The sequence below is a fragment of the Homarus americanus genome, unplaced genomic scaffold, assembly GCF_018991925.1.
Source record: "Homarus americanus isolate GMGI-L3 unplaced genomic scaffold, GMGI_Hamer_2.0 scaffold32929, whole genome shotgun sequence".
NCBI lineage: Eukaryota > Metazoa > Arthropoda > Malacostraca > Decapoda > Nephropidae > Homarus > Homarus americanus.
The window spans coordinates 22,261,380-22,285,877 of NW_024737097.1; the positions used below are offsets into that span (position 1 = coordinate 22,261,380).

A 24,498-nucleotide genomic window follows, 5' to 3' on the forward strand; every position below is an offset into this window, starting at 1 on the left:
AAATGAGACGACTCAAAGCCCGAAAAAATCCCCCATCCCCAGAATTTTCCAGGTATTGGAAAAATTTTCTCGGAATTTCCGGAATATGAACCTGATTTTTCATCTCTGAAACCCGGAAAAAATCCCGAATCTCCGGAATTTTCCAGGTACCGGAAAAATTATCTAGGAATTTCCCAGAAAACGTGCCCCTCGGAAAATCGCTCCCGAAGCCGGAATCTTCTGGAAAATTACAACTTTGGGAACGATTTCCTGAGAAAATTTCAATTCCAGCTATCGGGGGGTTCCAGTTAAGAGGGATTCCAGCTAATGGAGATACTACTGTATATGAATAATTGAATAAGATAAAACAAAGGGAAAAAATTATTTTTTATGGAAATATGGAGGTAGGATGTTAAGGTGTGTAAGTACAGTGGGCTAGACAGCCTTGAAGGCCACCAAGTGCACCACGCAGCAGACCATCTGAGTGATACATCATCCTGTGGGACCCTTACATTGAACTAGGAATTTTTTCACTATTTTCCTTTGTTTTGTGGGTGATTTGGGACCTATCTCAGGTAGTTTTATAAAATAGCTTTTATGTGACAAAGAGGGGAGCATAGGGGATCTGGTACCGCAACCAGGAACAGGCTAAGATACAAATCTTAAAAAACTTTGTCAGCCTGTTTTCATCAGCAATGGCTTTCAAAAGTAAAACACACATTTACACCATTAATTAATTAATTAATAATAATAATAATAGCTGGTCTTTTGTTACTCAATAGTGCCATCTTCTAAAGAATTCACTTGCACTCAAACACTACAAAGCCAAAGACTTAAGAATAAATAGAAATACTGTACTACTGTACAGTACTACAATAAAAGATGACAAAAAGTGACAGTTCAATTTCTATTATTCATATACCCTTAAGTTTTAATATTTCCTGAACCCTGTGATTCTCTATCACCATACACTGTTCACGAGCATAAGCTTTATAAAAAAGAAAGATCATAAGATGTTTCTTAAAGGCTTCCACAGAAGTCAGCTGCTTCATGGATGCAGGCAACATATTGTACAATCTGGGTGCTGTACAGGAAAAGGATCGGGCACCAAAAGAACATTCCCGTACTGCTCCAGGCTCCTCGAGACGTGAAGGATCATCACCACTAGGCAAAATCATTTCAGAATGTGTAGGCAGAGGAAATAATAGGTTGACCAAATGCTTAGGTTCACCAAACATAAGTGTCTTAAAAATCATTAGACAGAATTTGAACTCTATCCTAGCTTTAATTGGAAGCCAATACAATTCAATCAAAAATGGGGTACTGGGAGTCCTCAATAGGAGAGCAAAAATAAGCTTGGCAACCCTGTTCAACACCGTCTGAACTTTCTTCAGTAGACAATTAGGTCGGCAGACCTATAGAGTACCAATAGTCAACCCGAGACAAAATAAGTTAATGTAATTGTGTCACAAGACACTGTATATCTAAAAACTGTTTAACAGCATATAGATTCCAAATATAAACGTTGCAACTCTTAACTACAAAATTTTTATGCTCTTTAAAATTCAGTTTTGATCAAAATTACACGCCAAGATTATGAACAGAATCAACAGGACTGAGTTGTACTTCCCCAGAGTTTAAAGAGCCAAAATCATCTGTGTTGTCTACCATCCATGGACGACGATAATCTCGGTTTTGCTATCACTCAGCTCAAGTTTTCTCCTAGCCATCCAAATCTTAATACACTGTACCCTCATTAATATGGATTATTATATTTCAGATTTCAGCTTAATTCATATGTTCCTTTTAAAAATTAATTACACGATTTGAATTCGGAATGAATATGAAAATAGTGGGCAAAATTCTAAATATTCAACAAATTACAACCAAATTGGAACTCAATAATTTCATGACATACCTACACCCAAAAATTATATCAAGTGAAGCACTATAGATGCCAATGATTTATGTGGCATCTTTGACATCTTTAAGTCATTCAGTGTCATTATGACCACCTACTAGTAACTTGGCATCATTATGACCACCTACTAGTCACTTGGCATCATTATGACCACCTGCTAGTCACTTGGCATAATCATGACCACCTGCTAGTCACTTGGCATAATTATGACCACCTACTAGTAACTTGGCATCATTATGACCACCTACTAGTCACTTGGCATCATTATGACCACCAGCTAGTAACTTGGCATCATTATGACCACCTAATAGTCACTAGGCATCAATATGACCACCTACTAGTCACTTGGCATCATTATGACCACCTACTAGTCACTTGGCATCATTATGACCACCTACTAGTAACTTGGCATCATTATGACCACCTACTAGTCACTTGGCATCATTATGACCACCTGCTAGTCACTTGGCATAATCATGACCACCTGCTAGTCACTTGGCATAATTATGACCACCTACTAGTAACTTGGCATCATTATGACCACCTACTAGTCACTAGGCATCAATATGACCACCTACTAGTCACTTGGCATCATTATGACCACCAGCTAGTAACTTGGCATCATTATGACCACCTACTAGTCACTTGGCATCATTATGACCACCAGCTAGTAACTTGGCATCATTATGACCACCTACTAGTCACTTGGCATCATTATGACCACCACTAGTAACTTGGCATCATTATGACCACTAGTCACTTGGCATCATTATGACCACCTACTAGTAACTTGGCATCATTATGACCACCTACTAGTCACTTGGCATCATTATGACCACCAGCTAGTAACTTGGTATCATTATGACCACCTACTAGTCACTTGGCATCATTATGACCACCTACTAGTAACTTGCACGACCACCTTACTAGTCACTAGGCACAATATGACCACTACTAGTCACTTGGCATTATGACCACCAGCTAGTAATCTAGCATCATTATGACCACTACTAGTCACTTAAGATCATTATGACCACCAGCTAGTAACTCGGCATCGGCCATGACCACCCACAGCCACTTAAGCATCACAGACCCACCAGCCAGTAACTCTGGCATCATTATGGCCCACCAGCCAGTAACTTGGCATCATTACAGACCACCTACTAGTCACTTCTGGCATCGGCTATGACCACCAGCTAGCAACTTAAGCATCATTATGCATCCACCTACTAGTCACTTCAAGCATTATGACCACCTACTAGTCACTTGGCATCATTATGACCACCAGCTAGTAACTTGGTATCATTATGACCACCTACTAGTCACTTGGCATCATTATGACCACCTACTAGTCACTTGGCATCATTATGACCACCAGCTAGTAACTTGGCATCATTATGACCACCTACTAGTCACTTGGCATCATTATGACCACCTACTAGTAACTTGGCATCATTATGACCACCAGCTAGTAACTTGGTATCATTATGACCACCTACTAGTAACTTGGTATCATTATGACCACCTACTAGTCACTTGGCATCATTATGACCACCTACTAGTCACTTGGCATCATTATGACCACCTACTAGTCACTTGGCATCATTATGACCACCTACTAGTCACTTGGCATCATTATGACCACCTACTAGTCACTTGGCATCATTATGACCACCTACTAGTCACTTGGCATTATAATCTCACCTACTAGTCACTTGGCATCACGTATGACCACCAGCTAGTAACTTGGCATCATTATGACCACCAGCTAGTAACTTGGCATCATTATGACCACCTACTAGTCACTTTAAGCATCATTATGACCACCTACTAGTCAATTTCAAGATCATTATGACCACCTACTAGTCACTTGGCATCATTATGACCACCAGCTAGTAACTTGGCATCATTATGACCACCAGCTAGTAACTTGGCATCATTATGACCACCTACTAGTCACTTGGCATCATTATGACCACCAGCTAGTAACTTGGCATCATTATGACCACCTACTAGTCACTTGGCATCATTATGACCACCTACTAGTCACTTGGCATCATTATGACCACCTACTAGTCACTTGGCATCATTATGACCACCTACTAGTAACTTGGCATCATTATGACCACCTACTAGTCACTTGGCATCATTATGACCACCAGCTAGTAACTTGGTATCATTATGACCACCTACTAGTCACTTGGCATCATTATGACCACCTACTAGTAACTTGGCATCATTATGACCACCTAATAGTCACTTGGCATCATTATGACCACCAGCCAGTAACTGCATCATTATGACCACCAGCTAGTAACTTGGTATCATTATTATGACCAATTTTACTAGTCACTTGGCATCATTATGACCACCTACTAGTCACTTGGCATCATTATGACCACCTACTAGTCACTTCAGCATCATTATGACCACCAGCCAGTAATCCTGGTATCATTATGACCACCTACTCAGTCTCACTTCTACATCATTATGACCACTCTACTAGTCACTTGGCATCATTATGATCCACCAGCCAGTAATCCTGCATCATTATGACCACACCTGGTACTTAGCTCACTTTGGCATCTATTATGACCACTCATCAGTCACTTGGCATCATTATGACCACCTACTAGTAACTTGGCATCATTATGACCACCTACTAGTCACTTGGCATCATTATGACCACCTGCTAGTCACTTGGCATAATCATGACCACCTGCTAGTCACTTGGCATAATTATGACCACCTACTAGTCACTTGGCATCATTATGACCACCTACTAGTCACTTGGCATCATTATGACCACCTACTAGTCACTTGGCATCATTATGACCACCTAGTTGGACCACCTCATTTGGCATCATTATGACCACCTACTAGTCACTTGGCATCATTATGACCACCTACTAGTCACTTGGCATCATTATGACCACCTACTAGTCACTTGGCATCATTATGACCACCTACTAGTCACTTGGCATCATTATGACCACCTACTAGTCACTTGGCATCATTATGACCACCTGTTAGTCACTTGGTATCTTTATGAGCACCTGCTCGTCACCTGACATCCTGAAGAGCACTTGTAGATTAACTTGGGTTACATTGTTGAGTACCAACTGGTCACTTAGGGTCATCATAACACATGGTATCATTATGAGCAATTATAATTTCACTTGGGGTTATTATGAGCACAAGCTAGTCTAGTCACTTGACATCATTATGAGCTTCTGTCAGAAAGTTGGGTCATAATTAATATTTGCACATGGTGATGAGCATCTGGGATCATTACAGGTGCCTATAGCATTAGTTGTCAACTGGAGTTGCAATAAGCACCTGGTGAATCACTTGGCATGTGAACACTTGGGAGAGGAAAAGAAAAAAATAAAGGTAACAGCTCTTACAAAAATGCAGAATTAGGTTGAAAGTAGAAAAAGGCCTAGATGATGTCAATGTAAGGTTTGGGTAATATCTGTCAATCAAAAACTTATGTTATCGACTGGATACCAAATTGGTGATGAACATTTGAATGTGTTCAAATACTGTACTGCACTACAGGTTGACTATCAAAAATCCGGCAACCTCGGGACCTGAGGAGTGCTGGATTTTCGAAAATGCCGGAAAACTGATGGTTATATTTGCTGTATAAGTTTAACAGAAAATGACTACCTGTACAGTCCTTTAAACAAAGAAAATTAAACACTAAATGAAAAGCAAATGAAATTTTATTATATATGCTGTATACAGTATATTTAACAGAAAATTACTACCTGTACAGTCCTTTAAAAAAAAAGAAAATTAAACACTATACAGCAGCAATTAAATGATAAAATCAGAAGGAATGAGCATGAATGCTTGTTAGCAGGTGCAAGCAAGACCCAACAGCTGATTCTGGAGTACAGCGCTATCAAAACATAAACGGCGCGTCCAGAAAACAATGGTGCGCCAAGGCAGGAAATTTGAAAATGCGCTCCGAAATCCATGCCGGAAAACTGAAGGTTCCGGTTTATCGATTGGCGGATTTTTGATGGTCAACCTGTACTTACATGAGAAAGATTAAATTGCTACATCCACCAATCACTTTTGTGAGTAAGGGAGATAATAAAAAGATAGTGTGTACAAGGCTCACCTTTTCACTATCCTCTGCAAGGCCTCTAATCTTCAACATTTCTGCTGTTTTGAGAAATCTAGCCAAATTTTCTTGATGCACATTTACTTCCCCCTGGTATATAAATCGTAGAAGCTTCTCTAAATCCGCAAAACGTACCTCTGGCGGCAATATGACAATTGGATGTTGACAAGGATTTGCCTGAAACAAGAAAGAACACTTTTCACATACAGTGGAAGACAAAACAAACAAAAAGGTAATCAGGAATATGGGAATCCTTAAAGAGGACCACAAATAGGTCTTAAATATAATTTTAAATTATTTTACTTTTCACTTTCGAGTAAGGTTAAATCATGAATGCAAATGGTAAATGTGATAACTTGCACTCATTTCATCTAATGCTTTATGAATAAAATAAAAGCAAGGTGAATTGCAAAATTTATGCTAAAATCTCCTTTCTGGCAGACCATATAGCCTGGGGTTCTTGTAACAAGAAAAATTTTTAAAAGGCCCTCAATCAAGTCCTTTGAATGGGCCCCTTGTGTCAACCTGGACTGATCTATTAATTAATTACTAACTATTTTATTGATCATCCTTCCTTACCCCTGAACAACCAATGAAACTGGAAAGAGGGGGGAAAGGCTGGAAGTCTAAGTAAGAACAAGTGTTTGACCAAGCAGTGTAGTGATGGCCCTACCCTTTATGAATCCACATAAAAATGGGTTTACCTACTAAAAACACATCAGTTCCAGTTACTTATCTAGACATGAATGCTAAGGGAGGTAGAAGGGTGAACAAGTTCCAGACTACAGTCTCCACTAAAAATAAATAACCTTGTACTGTAAATGGAATTACCTGTGCAGATCAGGAGGGAAAAAACTACCAACCTTCACCCACAGATATAAAAAGATTAAACCATTTATCAGAAAAAAAATAACTTAACCAACACCTCCAAGCATATAAGGAAAGCTAAGTAACTTAAAAAAAATAAAATAAAATGTAACTAATGCAGCTAAGGATTGTGATTCCTTGCCTGATCATTATGACAAAACAAAAACAAACAGCAAAATGCTTCCATCACATTATGCAACTTACTAGAGGAACCAGTAAGAGGGTTAAGGGCAGTTCCATAGAAAGAGGAAAATAATTCACATCAGGCCAAAAGTAAAGTTACTGTATCAAAGTAATATCCCATAAATGTACAACTTCCCTGAAAAAGCTGAGTAATCAAAGGGATATTAAACCCATGAGAATGTGTTCACTCCATAGGCTAAAGACTGGACAACGGGCATGACAAACACCGGCACATTGGACTTTTGGCTATAACAAACAAATTCACATAAGGATAATCCCCAAGAGAGAGAACCCAAGAAATGGACTTTACTCCATTCAGAGGGTAAGACTATTTGTTAAAAACCCTGAGTACTGGACTAATTAAGCCACAATGACGTTGTTACTCAGACGGAATCCATTATTCGGACGTCCATATCAGCAGGGAGGTAAAACTGTTCAAAACAACAGCCTACATATTACACTACCACAGATTGACATATTTAAGCTCTTAATAAATTACAATAGTTCATGTAAAACAATCATACTTATGATATACTGTCAGTAAAATAAGTTTTTTTTATTTAAAATGTTAATAGATGTAGGTAAGGTTATAGATTCTAGCTTTCAGACCCCAAAGAAATATTTGAAGATTCCCTAGTCCAGACGTACGTATGTACAGAATCTGACATGGATGGCTTTGTGCAGTGCGAGATAATGTGGATGTGATGGGTACAGTAATAGTCTGGCAATGAAATGGATACTGTTTGTTCATGAAATCCATTTCGTGAAATTCTTTGTCATGGGTAGATTTAACAATGAGTATATGGGAATAGATTCCAATCCTTTGTTATTCTGTATTTTACATATGCCAAAAATGAGCAAACACTGCAATAAGAAACAATGAAAATAATAGCTAGCACATCATGAAATCCAATAGCACATATTTTTTTTACAAAAAAATATATCATTTCGCCCTTGAAGCATCCTATGGGTGAAGCCGAGAATGGACGAGTTCAGCCAGCAAGCTGACTTCAGATGCATGGTTGCTACGCTGTGTATGCCATGTTACATTGGGGAGACTAGGATGCATTCAGAAAACGTTCACCTCCCACCAGTGGCATATATGGGTAGGGGGGAGAGCATGTGGCCATGGTGCCCCCTTTTGCTACTGCCCTCAACTCATTCAACCCACTTCAACTCGCTTTCACTTTTAGTGGGGATGAAGTGGATCACACTTACAGTATATTCAGGTATTTATTGTCAACCATAGCTAGCACTTCAAGTTTATCCTTCCTGATAAGGTGCTTTCTGCTCTTTGGGGCATTACCCGAACATACCTGCTTGGGCATTGTTATCACAATATGTTACAGTAATACCCTGGTTAGCACTACCCCATGAGCATTGCTTCATTATAGTACTTTTGCTTGCATCTTGGCGCTCTAATTTTACTTGAAAAAATAACAAATAAATGATGAAAATCCATAAAAGATGTCAAAAGTCACAAGTCCCAACACTCACAACATGCTGAGAGCAACTCGCTTTGTTTATACTGTACTCACTTTAGTGAGTACCCATGACTACAGTTGATTATTAAATGCCCTACAATTTTATATTAGGTGTAGGTCTTATTGTATAACACAAAATTGTGTGTGGTTAAGTTGAACGTCAGCTGTTGAGGAGTGCTTCACAACACACGTGGTGTATGTTACCACTTCCTTACACTCCACCTCTCTACTAATCCCCACCTTTCTACTTTCTCACTCCATATTTTAAGATGTTGTGTATCAGCTGTTCAATAGCATCTGGCAGTGCTGTGGCCAATGTTACGAAAGAAACTGAGATGCATCACCTCCCCACCTACCGCCTCCATCATTACCACCCCCCATCATCATGACTACCTCTATTATCACCACCTCATCATAATTTCATTGATGCAGAGATGGATTAGCTTCAGCCAGGGCAGATCTGTGTGATGTCCACTGCCTCCCGCCTCCCTCCCATTTCCTGCAGTGGTGGTGGTGGTTAGTTGTTGCTGGGTGGGTGGCAGGAGGTCAGTTGAACAGTATTAAGAAGATGTATTATATATTGTACTTCATATACAGTATTTTTGTAAGTATTTCATGTTTTTCATCATTTATATTGTATTTTACATATTATAGTACAGTGTTTGTATGTATTTCACATTTTCTTATCAATCTATAAGCATTTCTGTTTGAAAAATCAATACAACTAGCCCCAAAATTCCCAGTCAGGAAATGCATCCCTCCCAAATACTGCCTGTCGTTTCCAATGAGAAACTTTCTTTCACATATCGCATTCGGGAGATCACAAGGGTTTTCAGGAACAAAATCATTGCAACAGACCCACACCCTACATACTGTAGGATGAAAGAGATATCAGACTTTTTGTGACAAGGCTAAGGTAGAAGCACTGTAGAAAAGCCATCTCTGCCTTAAATTCAAGGACATAGCTTAATGTACTTGGGCAAACAGTGCAGAACTCTAGACAACCCCATACATTATTGTGGAGGAATTGGATTTAAAGGTATACCCAGTAAACCAATGTTGCATTAACCACCGCTTCGCATAACCGACGATTGCTGATACCCCATTGATGCGACAATTGGGAAGGAGTAGCAGAGCTGTTTTGAATTTGGCAGGCGGTGGCATGGTGCGAATTCTTGCCACGCAAAAGTTCTGCGCGCTGCCTCCGACTCATTCCCACCTCTCTGCACTTGTTTACACTTACCCAGTTGTCTCCGACTTCGTGTTTTTCGTTATTTCCGACTTCGTATGTTACGTAATTATGCTTAAACGCCCCAGTGATAGTTCTTCCTGTGCTGCCCCTAAGAGGTTGCATAAGTCTGTGAGTCTTACTGCCAAGCTTAATGTGATGAGCAGCAATAAGAGTGGTGATGGACCAGCTATGATTGGTAGAGACTTGAACTTACCACTCTCGACAGTCTCTACCATCCTCAACATAGGTACATACAGTAAAAGTCAATTTTGCTTTTGTTCCTTATTTAATGCTTATTATGCTTGCTGTATATATCTGCCTTATTTTCTTAATTGACAGTGTCCACAACAGATATATCAAGGGTAGCATTGGGGTGGCCGGTCCCTAACCTCCCGAAATTGTAAGATTTGTTATACTGTATTTTTATGGGATTAATAGCTTCGATAACCGTTGATTCACGAACCAACGACTTTTCAGTCTGCATATGCATCGTCGATTAACGGGGTATACCTGAACTGAAGTTCACTTTTTTTTAATAAAAACGCTTGAGAAATAAAAACTCTAATCTTGACTATACACATATGACCAAGCCAAAACATAAATTTGTGAGAAAACCCAACCAACTCTGGGCATACATTAAACTTAAGCAAAATTCCTGCCACTTAAAACACCATGAATCTATTATAATAATAATAATAATAATAATAATAATAATAATAATAATAATAATAACAAAATCCACAACACAAGCTACCTCTCACATTCTTAGACAGGTTGAATAAAAAATCTGAAGTATGTTCAATTACCCAAATTTTGTAAAACTTGATTTGCATTAACCCATAGTTAAACACTCACGATATATCAAGAACTGGAGCAAGAGATTTTGTTCTTTAAAGTACCATTCAGTTATGATCAGCTAGGAGATGTTTCTAGTGTACAAACACAGTTTTGTACAAATTCATAGAGAAAAGATGACATTGTGGACACTAATTGGCCAGACCCTCACTCTGAGCAAACACCCAGCCATCTTCCCATCTCCCTTCCAATAGGAAGGAATTGGTAAAATAATAACTAACAGTAACCCTGGCAGCCAGTAGGGGTCCAAGAAAAGGGTTCACGGACTCCTATTAAGTCACCTTTTTCAAGAGCTATGCCGCAATAGGTATTATGTTTTCACACAAAAATGGAGAAACTGTTACTCACCTTCAAGAGATCTCTGAAGAAAACTGAACATGCTGAAAGTAACATTTTGTGAGCTTTGAGGAACTGCCCTTCACACGCTAGAGTTACATCTACAAAATCTTGGTCATTCTTGAATCCATCCAGTGCTGTTACTAAGCTGGAGTGGAAGTTGTTCCAGCGGAGGCAGAACTCCTGTGCATTAGCTGTCATCGCACCCGAGTCCTCCATCTCGCTCTTGAAATAAAAAAAGTAAGGTGGTCAATTACAAGAATTACATTAAGCCCCAGCTATATCATTTCCCCACACCATTCAGTTGTGTAACATACTACTTTACTAATGTATTACAGCTTTTTATACAATCCAGTTTCATACAGAGGTGTGTTTTAGTTATAAAATGTTGTGGTAGGAGCCCAACCCAGCCACCTCCACAGATGTAAGCCAGCCTTATATGTTGCTCCTGAATATCATGAGAAGGAAAATACGGTATCCAGTATTAAAAGAAGTTTGAAGTTCTGCTTACTGTTAAAATTAATAATTAACAGACCTATTGAAGTATCTGTCAACCAATAAGCTGAGAACCAAGCGGCTTCCCTAAAATGGATAATTACATAAAGTGGATACTATCATGATAATGTTTCCAAGGAAAGCAATTCTGTACCTGTACACTAATTTATTTTATTATTTTCTAACACTAACTAAATTATTAAGTGTACCTGTACATACATTTAAGCTTTCAGTGTTTTCATTCTCCTACACTCATCACATACAGGCAGTCCACAGGTTACATACGATTTCCGTTCCTACAGACGTTTTTAAGTCGAAACTGTACTTAAGACGAACCACATACCCTATGTGCATAACGTACTTACAAAACAATGCTTAAAATCCCACTTAATCATAGCCTAAGTCCCTCTATACATCTAAAATCACTTAATTTCAGAGAAAAGAAGAAATAGTGACAAAATACAGTAAATGAAAGTAAAAAAATAAGTCATCAGGTAAATAAAATATCCTGTAAATTTAAAGTCAAACTTTATGGGACCTCGTACGTATCAGTGGATGCTCATAAGTCGGATGTACGTAATCCGGAGGCCTCCTGTAACTTACTCCTCACACTCACATGAGGTCAAGTAGCCTTGTAACTTATACCACCATGCACACAGTCCCTCAACTAGTTCCATTGTTGTCTATTTTCTCCTCAGTTACTCTCATATAATACAGCATGTGGAAAATTTTGGATGACACAATAACTCATTAGGGTCGAGCATGGACGAACACAGAATGGTCATTTACTGCACAAATCTTCCGTTAAATTGACTAATAAATTATGTATATCAAGTTAACAAATACTTTCCTGAAAACTAACGTTATAAGTACAGTACATTGCAAAGTTTACCGAATTACAAACATGATAGTTACCAGTGCACAGCAATTAAGCATAACTTCCTTACAGAACTACTACTGTACAGTATACGTACTCTCGAAATTAATTCCATTAATACGCTCACACCTACAGAGACGCCATAGACAGTAAAACCTACTTCAGCCTACGGGGAATGTACAGGCATCCCCGTGTTACGGAAGCCCGGGTTACGGAATTTCGCTCTTACGGAATTTGTAAATTATGACCAATAATTTTGCGTTACGGCCTGTAAATCCGCCCTTATGGAAATTCGGGTAAATTTTAACAATTTAAAAAAAATCACTATATAAAATTATAATTTGTTGTTAAAAATTATATTTTGTTTGGTGTGGATTTCTTGGTGTTTGCTACCGCCAAGCGTGGCATCGCCACAAGGAGTCAGTCCATTGTTTACATCCAGTGTGCACGCATGTTTCTCCCCCAGCAGTTGGATTAAACTTTTACAAACATACAGTAAGTACAGTATAGTGCATTACCCTTATTCAAGATGATTGGAAAGAGGCCATCAAGTGGAAGTGACCGCAGTAGTGCAACAACAAGCTGCAAAGGTATTACATTGGATATTAAACTTGGTGTTTTAAGAAGGTATATCATAAATTATTTAATGTACTGTATTGTATGTGTTTATAAATGTTTATTTTCATTAATAAAAGTGCTTGAATTACTTTTTGGGGGCCGAATAAATTCCTTAGGAACGCATCTCCAGTTTTATAATGGAAGTCAATGGGAAAATAGGTTTCGCGTTACGGAATTTCGCGATACGGTCAATTTTCCAGGAACGGAACCCTTCCGTAACGCGGGGGATGCCTGTACTAAATGTATAAAAAACGATAAATAATTACATAAAAGAACGCCATTTAAGATGCACCAGTTATTTTATCAAGGAGTATTTAGGAAACTGTGACCAGTTGCATACTTTTTACATATTTCATGTAGATCCACAATGGAAATGTGGACAAGATAAATCTTGATAAAAACACACAGGAAAAGGGAAACACTGGAGCACCTTAGCTTTTGTCTTTATTCAAAAAATCTTCAGAGGCAAATGAATTTACAGGGACTGAGAGGCTTATATACAATGGGTGACCTTACATAACTTCAGGTCAGGTCAATAGCATGGGATCCACTAATTCACACACCACCTCCACCAAAAATGAAGCTCATAAAAAAAAGGGTGACATCATAACAGGTCAGGTCAAGTCAGGTCAAAAACATGAGGCCCACTCATCACCTATCCTACATCCACCTCAAATTCTTTCAAAGCATTTTAACCTTAGGCCAGAGTTATTATTCATTAATTAATACCCCAACACCACATCACACACACTTAGCAAATAGAATCGAAAAATGACATAGCCACATCCCAATTAGAGGGACAGTTCACGGTGAGTCTTAATCAGACTCAGTCACTATGGAAGCAACGATCATCCACAAACTCAAGTGAAGAAGCTTGATAATAAATAATAATAATAATAATTAACGGTTTATTGAAAGAGCTTGGCAGCCAGAAGGCTGAAAATATACAGTTACATATTTGGGGAATGGGTTTCGAATTACAAATAATATACAAGTAACATAAGTGATACAAATAAGATATATAATAACTAGATGGGGAAAAGCTCAAACTACAGTGCAACTTGTCATGCCCAGGGGATGAAATGGAGCAACTGAGGTCTTTCTCGACATTATGTGACTTATCTCTCAAGCTTAACACTCACTACCTGCATCTGCTGCTTGTGAGCATCTGTTTATTCATGCTGGGTGTGTTATTTATTATTTAATTTATAACACCCCTGGGGGTGACAAGCCAAGTTACAAGACCATGTGGTCAGACACTAAAACATTTATTGGTACTCATATCTCACAGGACACGCTATGATTTGTGATATGGAGACAATACAAGAATTAAATCAAAATTATTATGAATAAGTAGGTGGTGACATATAGTGGTTAGTGACTTGTCCTGTGGTAGGAGGTCCCTGACAGTGGGACAGTCAAGGAAATAGTGTTGAAAGGTGTTAGCGCTGGGTACAGAGTTTACTGGAAGAGAAGTGCGGATCATCCCCACCTCAGATACTTGCCAGATAGGTCTGTATCCTAACCTAATGTGAGCAGACATTGTTATGTCTGCGAACCATAAGTCCAATTCGACGATACTTGTGTGGATAAGGAAGAAAGTAATCATAGTATTGGGTGGATATATTTTCAGCCCGTTTACTATTCATGTGATGGATTGTAGGGAGAAGAGAGGTAGGTCATGCTGTGCTTATATCTAGGCCTAAAAGATCCTGATTGGAGCCATAATTTTGAGATTCAGTTATTGATTAATCTCAATACAAAGACTTGCAAATAAACATGTGTAATACTATGTGTCTTTTATTTTTATTGTTAGTTAAGTATTTTTTTATAATTTACTGAGGATTTATTTTAATATTTGAGACAATAATTTTTTTTCTAAATTTACTTTCAGTACTTGAGTACTTTATGAATGAGATACTCTTTTACTTCTACATGAGTACATTGAACTTTGGATACTTTTACTTCTACTTGAGTAACATTTTGCCAATGTAACAATACTTTTACTTAAGTAACAAAGTCAGGTACTTTTTACAACTCTGCCCCTCGCAACCCATCAGGGTGCCTGGGACAGTTGCCACTAGTCCCATTTTCACTTATTTAGGCTGTAAGATGTCACTAGTGAGCGCAGAAAATTTGTAAAAACAGCGGCTATGCTGTAGTGATGAAGCCATTCTGCCATTAGAAAACCGCGGCGTCACTTAACCCTTACAGCACTGACTCTTTATAACCTGTCTGCCTCCCCAGGGACATTGTTTATGAATCTTTAATTTCTTGTATATAGGTATACTTTTTTTTTATTTCTATAGTTTATCACCTTAGAATGAACGTACAATAGTAAACAAATTCATAACTCGACACAGCGTGAAATATTTGGCTGGGTGTGTTTTCGGGCAGGATTTGTGGCGTGATTTTACATGCGGATTTTGAGCTCGTTATCGACTCGGAAATGACTGCCAAATGGATGGGAGGGTTTTTCTAGTAGGTATGCTTCTATATTCTTCATACTAGTGCCTTACAGAGATTTTCTTCATGTCTCTTTCATTCCACATACACAAACATCATTACTACCAGGATGTGTCATTTCCAAGCCACCCAGAAGGTAGACACATTGGCTGGGTTTTTTTATAATGGTATCCCCAGGAAGCCTAGTCAACTCTTAATATGTTCATTGTTTCAATTTCAATAATGTTCATCAATTTGCTCAGACACAATGTTCACTCTTTTATTCTCTTTCACTCTCTTCTTTGTAATCTTTCACCACACTTTTCAAATGTTCTTCACTTTCTTGTTCTAAATCTTCTTACATAGACTAACACTAGGCGATTTATGCATAACAAAAAGTGGGATATACAAATCAAATGACTTGAATAATAAGTCAATACACAATAGGCTACACAACAAAAACTGACGTACTAGCACTCTCATACCCCAGCCAACAAGGCGGCCAGTTGCTAGATATTAGTAGAGGGTTACATCAAGTTGTCATAACAACCAGTAGACGCCAGATCCGAGCTCAAACAATGGCGCGAAAACTCATGCCTCATATGAGTCCATTAGCGCGGTGCGCACAGACGTGTTATGGGCTCATATGAGTCCATTAGCATGGTAGAAGTTAATGGGGTAATATCTTTAAAAGTAACACAAATATGCATATAACCCGTACAGTACATATCTAGAGTTTGTAGTCAGCTGCCCCATTAGAGGTCACAGCCTCAAGTTAAAGATGCTATCAGTACAGTAAACTGCCAGAGCTAATTTCTTTGGCAATAGAGTTGTGTACTCTTGGAATACACTGCCACTATGTATTGTGATAACATCAACTGTAAGGTCCTTCAAGTCTATAGTTGACAATGGAACACTTTCAGTTATTGTACTTTCAAGAGTCCATGCATGCTCAGTACTAAGCTGACACGTGGCAAAGACAAAATTTGTAGAGTATGAGCACCTGTCACACTATGGGTAACTCTTAGCACAAAGTGTCATTTGGCATCATTATGAGTCATTGTAAGACCCCTGGTGAGATCATATGCACCTATAAAACACTTGCTCACCTGGGATCATTTGTGGGACAGTATTAAGACCAAAGAGGCTTTTTAAGTACTAATATACTGTATAAAATATAGCTGGCATCTAAGCAGTAATAATACAGTTGGAGTCATTTTGAGTCTTGTGAGGGTGAATGGGACAAATGACCTTATTGTCCATGAAGATATCAATGGACATACATACTGTAAATACCAACAAAAGACAGCATTTCCACAGTGAGGCAGTTTACTGTACACTGAACATACCACTACAGTACTTGTTAATGCTTTAGTTCTGTAGAGAAGTCACCCCATGCTGCCATTTCACCCATAAAATTTTAGTTCACTTGGTGTAATTCAAGATTATTTTCTTTAAATCAACACTGCACTGCATTATATATTGTCAATATGTAAAATAAACTTCAGAATGACCAATAATTGTACTGTAAAAATGTAAAAATAGTTTATGTTCAAGAGTGTCTCAAACAAGAAGCTTCCTCCACTGAGCAGGGACACACACTGACGCCATTTTGGGTGAGTCAAGTGGCTGTTTGGCGCTAAAAACTAGTTCCCTGTACTTCAATTATGTTAAATAATTGTTAAAATGACTAAAAACTTCAATATAAGACTTGGAAAATTATTGAATAGTACTACCTTCTTGATATTTACTCAAACGGTAACGAATTTAAGCCCTAAAACCGATTACTGTATTGGCCGACTAATACTACAACTGGTGAGCAGGCAAAAGCAGGCGAAAACATGTTGGGAAAAATTCGTAAGGAATTCGTTAACCAAAGTGGAGAATCTTATGGAAGGTAATTCATTAACCGAAATTTCGTTAACCGAGGCGTTCGTTAACCGAGGGATCACTGTATTAAAATCTTTCCCAGACTGCTTTATTGTTGGCAGTTCTGGGCTAAGAAGCCTCCCTATGAAGCATTCCCAAAACAGAGCAAAGAGCATTTTAGGCAGATGGGCACTGGTTGACCAGGAGGTGGGAAACATAAACAGCTGTCAATTGTTGTTTGTGGGAATATTTCATTCACTCTAGTAATAATGCAATGTTTCTTATATTATCGTAGGTAAATGCATGGTTTATATAATTTATCACTGGGCCTGTCACCATTTTCAAATTAGACTACAAGATATGTATTTCTCCCATACATATTTCGATCATAGACCTGGCACCGGGTGCCAGTAAGGGGAACGAGTCGAGTGACTGTTGCTAGTTGAGTGTCGTCTGCACTTTACTCTCTGCCATATGTCACTGGATTTACTGTTACGTTACATAAATTTTTAATTTTGGTATAAGAATAACAAAAAAACAATGGACAATACTGTACAATATTGTATCATGAATGACAGTCATTGTAGAATGAGTAGGAGGCAGTGTCGGTGAGAAGCAGTGGGTGGGAGGGAGGGAGGATGATGGAAAGTGGGTAGGAGGCAGTGGATATTGTGCTAATCTGGTCTAGCTAAAGCAAATCCATCACTGAAATTATGATTTAGGTGGTGATAATAGAGGTAGTGGTGGTGATGGTAATCATGGAGCTGGAGGTGAAGGGGGAGATGTGGTAAGCGGTGAGGAGATGATGCATAAATCGGTTTGTTGGTAACACTGGCTGCAGCCACAACTGAACAGCTGATGTCTACTGTACCCACAAAATTGAGTGCAAGTATAACTGGACGTCATATTCCTTCTACACTACGTTACATAAATTTTAAATTATGGACTGAGAATAACAAATAAACAAAATATAATACTGTACAACATTGTACTGTCATGAATGAGTCATAGTAGAATGAGTGAAAGGGACAGAGTGTCGGGGGTGAGATGCAGTGGGTGGAAGGGAGGGAGGAAGGTGCAATTATGATTTAGGTGATGATAATAGAGGTAGTGGTGGTGATGGCGGTGATCATGGAGCTGGTGGTGAAAAAGCAGAAAGGTAGGGGTGACTTACCATTCATAATAGTAGAATATTCTTTTGTTAATCGGCAAATGGGTAGTAAAAACTTGCCTTCGTTATAGTATGGATTCGTTCAAAGGATTAACGTTCAGTGGGTGCTTACTGTACGCGTATGCAGTATTCATGTGAGTATCATTTGCTAATTTAAAGTATAAGTAATAAATACAACTCAATAACCAAAATCTTTTTTTTTTTAATTTCAAATGTTGCAAGCCTTTCTCTTCTCTGGCAAGAAAGTACAGTACCAGAGTACATAGAGTAACACAACTACATAGTGAAAAATATTAAAAACTTAACTTTCTTGTAAATTTAGAAACAATCAGGGGTACCTGATACAAGGGGTCCCAGACTTACAAACGTTCGACTTACGAAAGCCCACCAATACGAATTGGGTTAAACTTGAAACTTACCTGATGACTTTTTTTTTCTTTTATTTACTGTATTTTGTCATTCTATTTCATCTTTCCTCTTAAATTAAGTTAATTTAGATGTACAGTATATAAGGACTTGGGCTATGATATAGTGGGATTTTAATCATTGTTCTGTAAGTACAGTATGCACATAGCATGTGTTCTGACTAATGTACAAACCCAACATAAGAAAGTCCTCAGGAACGGAACCCGTTCATAACCCAAGGATATATATATATATATATATATATATATATATATATATATATATATATATATATATATATATATATATATATATATATATATATATATATATATATATATATATATATATATATATATATGTATGTATGTAGTATGTATGATGTATGATGTATGGGTGTATGTATGAACGCTTATGTATATGTGTATGTATGTATGTATGTATGTATATATGTATATATATATATAATATGTTCACGAACACCTCGGTTAACGTAATTTCGATTAACGAACTGCCTTCCATAAAGGATCTTCAATTCGTTTAACGAAAAAAAATTCGCTTAACGAACTTCTTACGAACCGACCTCAACATGTTTTCGCTTGCACTGACCGGGCAACCAGCTTTAGTATCAGTCCGCCAATACATTAATCGGTTCTAGGGCTTAAATTCCTTACTATTTTTGTAAATATCAAGAAGTTTATACTATTCAATAATTTTAAAAGTTTAATATTCAATTTTTAGTCATTTTAACAATTATTGAACAAAATTGAAGGTAAAGTGACTAGTTTAATGCGCGGCATCCAGCCTCTTAACACAGCAAACAGGCGTTAGTCTCTCTCTGTTTTCACTGGAGGTAACATCTTGCTTGAGACTCTCTTCAACTAAACGCTTTTTTCTGTGTTTCCAAGCAAATTATTGGTCATTTTGAAAATTATTTTACATATTGACAATATATAGTGCAGTGCAGTGTTATTTTAAAGAAAATATTCTTTATTTACAGCTAGTTTAACTTTGAAAAATACGTGTTGCCATTGTTTGAATCCAGCATGGGGCCTAAGAGATCAAGAAAAGTGATTTCAATCCAAATAAAGCAGGAAATAATAAAAAAACACGAACAAGGTATTAAATCAAATGCGCTATGCAAAGAATATGGCATGTCGGCATCAACTGTGTCGACAATTCTTGCACAAAAAGACAAATTTAAGGAAGTGAACGTGAGAGACAAATCTACAAGAGTGTTTAAAAGTAGATCCCTAATCGTAGAAACTGAGAGGTTACTTATCATCTGGATTAGGGAAAAACAGATGAAAGGTGATTCAGTTTCTGGTGATTTCATTTGTGAAAGAGCCAGGGAGATTTATGAACATTTAAAGACAGATCAACCTAGTTCTTCAGGAACAGAATTTGAAGATTTTCGGGCTAGCAAAGGCTGGTTCGAAAAATTTAAGAAAAGAAGTGACATTTTAAGTGTTGTTAGGCATGGTGAAGCTGCTAGTGCTGATAAAGAAGGGGCAGCAAAGTTTTTAATTGAATTTAAAAAACTGATGGAAGAAGAAAATTATCTTCCACAGCAAGTGTTCAATGTTGACGAAACTGGGCTGTTCTGGAAAAAGATGCCCAAAAGAACATTCATCACCAAGGATGAAGCCTCTTTACCTGGGCATAAACCCATGAAAGACCGTCTCACTCTATTGCTTGGTGCCAATGCTTCAGGGGATTTCCGACTGAAGCCTATGCTTGTCTACCACTCTGAAAACCCCAGGGTGTTCAAGCAACAGAAAGTGGTAAGAACAATGCTTGGAGTTTATTGGAAGTCCAACCGTAAGGCATGGGTGACAAGACAGTTCTTTAATGAATGGGCTATTGATGTGTTTTGCCCCTCTGTCAAGAGCTACCTAACCACCAATAAACTTCCTTTAAAGGCTCTTCTCCTCATGGATAATGCTCCTGGTCATGACCCTGACCTTGCCAGAAATTTGGAGTATAAATTTGACTTTGTGAAAGTGTTGTTTTTGCCTCCAAACACTACATCACTCATACAGCCAATGGACCAGAATGTGATCAGCAACTTCAAGAAGTTGTACATGAAGAAAATGTTTAGGAGGTGTCATCAGGCAACTTCCATTGATCCTGAACTAACACTGAAACAGTTCTGGAAGACACAATTCAACGTCCTGGAGGCTGTAAAATTGATTGTGTCATCATGGCAAGAAGTCTCCAATAGAACCCTCAATTCTTCATGGAAAGCACTGTGGCCATCAGTAGTCCATGATTTTGAGGGATTTGAGGATGACACAGAGTTGGACCAGGAGATTGTGTCCATTGGTCAGTCATTGGGTCTTGAAGTGGAGGAGAAGGATGTGGAAGAGCTTGTGATGTCTCATGAGGAGGAACTTACTCCTAATGACTTGAAGGAACTGGATGAGATGTTACGGGTAGAGGCTGACAGTGGTGAGGAGGAAATTGAAAGTGATGACCATATGTCAGCTAAACAGTTGAAAGATGTGATTTACCACTGGGAGAAGTTCAGGGAACTGGCTTCAAAGCACCCAGAAGTGGAAAAAACTGAACTAACTTTGTGTCATGTTGAGGACTCAGTGGTCTCCTTCTTTAAACATAAGTTAATGGTGAGGAGGACAGATGCCCCACAGACCACAATTGACACTTTCTTCAGTAAAAGGCAGAGGGAACAAGATGCTAGCCCTCAGCCTTCCACTTCAAGAAGGAGAGAGGATGTTCATGGTGGAGAATCTGTCAGTCCAGAGGTTCCTGACATTTTCATGGAAGGTGACTCACCTTCCAAGAAGCAGTAAAATGCTTCTCCTCCACCTCCACTTCCTTCTCTTCTCCCTTCTCCTCCTGCACCTCCCACTTCAAATGCACATCATCACCATCATCCAGGAGCCTTCTACATACACACCTCAAAGTAAGTAAATTTTTCCGCCATTTTTGTTGAAGTTAGGAAATTTTCGGTGAGCTGGAACCAATTACCCAAAAACCCATTGAAACAATGGTTTAGGTTAGCAAACATTGACCCTTCTGGAGCGGATTGGGTTAAGATTGACAGAGACCCACTAACAATATGTATATGTAATATGTATATATATATGTATATATATATATATATGTATATGTATGTATATGTGTGTATGTATATATGTGTGTGTGTATTATATATATATATATATATACAGTATATATATATATATATATATATATATATATATATATATATATATATATATATATATATACAGTGACCCCTCGTTTAACGAACACCTCGGTTAACGTAATTTCGATTAACGAACTGCCTTCCATAAGGATCTTCAATTCGGTTAACGAAAAAAAATTCGGTTAACGAAGTTCTTAAGAACCAACCTCAACATGTTTTCGCTTGCACTGACCGGGCAACCAGCTTTAGTATCAGTCCGCCAATACATTAATCGGTTCTAGGGCTTAAATTACTTACTATTTTAGTAAATATCAAGAAGTTTATACTATTCAATAATTTTAAAAGTTTAATATTCAATTTTTTAGTCATTTTAACAATTATTGAACATAATTGAAGGTAAAGTGACTAGTTTAATGCGCGGCATCCAGCCTCTTAACACAGCAAACAGGAGTTAGTCTCTCTCTGTTTTCACTGGAGGTAACATCCTGCTTGAGACTCTCTTCAACTAAACGCTTTTTTTCTGTGTTTCCAAGCAAATTATTGGTCATTTTGAAATATATTTTACATATTGACAATATATAATGCAGTGCAGTGTTGATTTAAAGAAAATAATCTTGAATTACACCAGACAGCTAAAATTTTATGGGTGAAATGGCGCCATGGGGTGACTTCTCTTCCACCCCAATGCCTTCTCTTCGTCCTTCTCCTCGACCCCCATTCTAAATCCCATCATCATCATCCAGGAGCCTTCTACATACACACCTCAAAGTAAGTGAACTTTTCTACCATTTTTGTTGAAACTAGGAAATTTTCGGTGAGCTGGAACCAATTACCCAAAAACCCATTGAAACAATGGTTTCGGTTAACGAACTTTTCGGTATATATAAAACTGTATATATAAAACTGAAAATGTACCTTGAATAGAGGTATAATATGTGAAAATTGTCTTTGACTTTGGACAGCTCAAAAATGACTTGGGAGACAATCAAATTACTATTCAAGCATTTTTGCAAGATTGCATGATATAAAACTTGTACTGTATAGTAATGGCATGTCACTCCCAAAGAAGAATCTTTGAAAATGAACCCCTAACAGAAGCATAAAGCATGTTATTTTCATATACTGTACGTACAGTAAAGCCTCCGGTAACAACGGTTCAACTAACAAAGATTCACATCTAAAACCCTGGTTAATTTAGGACCCAATTCAATTTATGCCATTATTTTTGTTTGTATTTAAGACAAAATAAAAAATATATACAGTATAGTCTTCATTTACGCGGTCAATTGAACCCGTGGAGGTCCGCGTAAAACGAGAAACGCGTAAACGAAATAACAGAACATATGGGATTAATTGAAACAGAGACTGGGCCGACCCCCAAACTACACTTTTTCCGACACAATAGTACGTTGTAGTAAAAATTTTAACATCTTAATTTTATGATGGTATGCACACATAATTAATACTTAAGAGAAATATCAATAATATTAGGTTTTTTAACACTTACCTTAGTAGAAAAGATGGCTGGGCACACAGGGATGGGGGGGGTTGGTTCCGAGGCAGAGGGCAGATTATTGGCCCTCACCTGTATCAATTGTATCACTATCCACCACAGAGGCTTGCAGGGCCTCTTTGTCAAACCCCTCAAAGTCCATATCCTCACTATCACTGACTTGGTCTGGCTGTGGCGGGTGAAGAGCTCAGTAATGTTTTGTTGACTGGGCGACCTTGTGCGCACCCTGCCCACACCGCTTCCCGCGTAAGTGATGGAATGAACCGTGTAAGTAAAAATTGTCGGTCTGGCAAGGTGCCCCGTAAATGAACAAACGCGTAAACCAAATCCGCTTAAATCGAGACTATACTGTATTACATTTTTGTATAAATAATAACTAAATCCCAATATTATATAAAAAAAAACCCGCCTTGCGCACGGAGGCTGCCGGGCTTGTTAGTGGTGACGCCAGCATCACTAGTATAAACAATTGCAGCTGGCGGGCCCTTTGTTTTCACGCATCTGAACAGGAAAAGAAGAAAAACTTTCTCTTGTTTCTTACAGCATTTTTGCATCCCTATTCAACATGAGCAAGAGAGCAAGTGATGGTAGTGCTGGTTCAAAAGTTAAAGAATGTGTATGAGCTTAGCTGAGAAACTAGATGTGTTAAAATGATATGAAAAAGGTGAGAGGTCTGTGGATATTATATGGAGCAAGCAGTGAACATATTTTCTGAAGTGGATCCATTAACAGAACAAAGCATTAAAATTTAAATAAACGCAAATGACCTCTACATAAAGATGTATACAGTCAGTCCTCGACTTACGACAGGGTAAGTCGAAAATGCGAAAATAATACATAGAAAATCGAAAATGGATGTCTCTTTTTCTTCTCAGCACCACAAGAACTCTCACTTTTATGCTTGCCAGCCATTTTAAAGGGAATTACAAAAGAAAATTTTGT

The 24,498-nt window shown here is 38.1% G+C and overlaps 1 protein-coding gene across 4 annotated transcripts in view; it reads right to left on the reverse strand.

Annotated features, from left to right (window-relative positions):
• The window catches only part of LOC121873331 (protein bric-a-brac 2-like), a 208,061-nt gene that overhangs the window by 167,486 nt on the left and 16,077 nt on the right, over positions 1-24,498 (reverse strand). For all 4 annotated transcript variants that reach the window (XM_042376851.1, XM_042376850.1, XM_042376848.1 and 1 more), the window contains exons 3-4: positions 11,004-11,216; positions 6,033-6,212 (exon numbers count right to left, since the gene is read on the reverse strand). In XM_042376851.1, coding sequence (XP_042232785.1) covers positions 6,033-6,212; positions 11,004-11,210 — 387 coding nt within the window. In that variant the 5' untranslated portion in view covers positions 11,211-11,216. The remainder of the gene's footprint in view (positions 1-6,032; positions 6,213-11,003; positions 11,217-24,498) is intronic.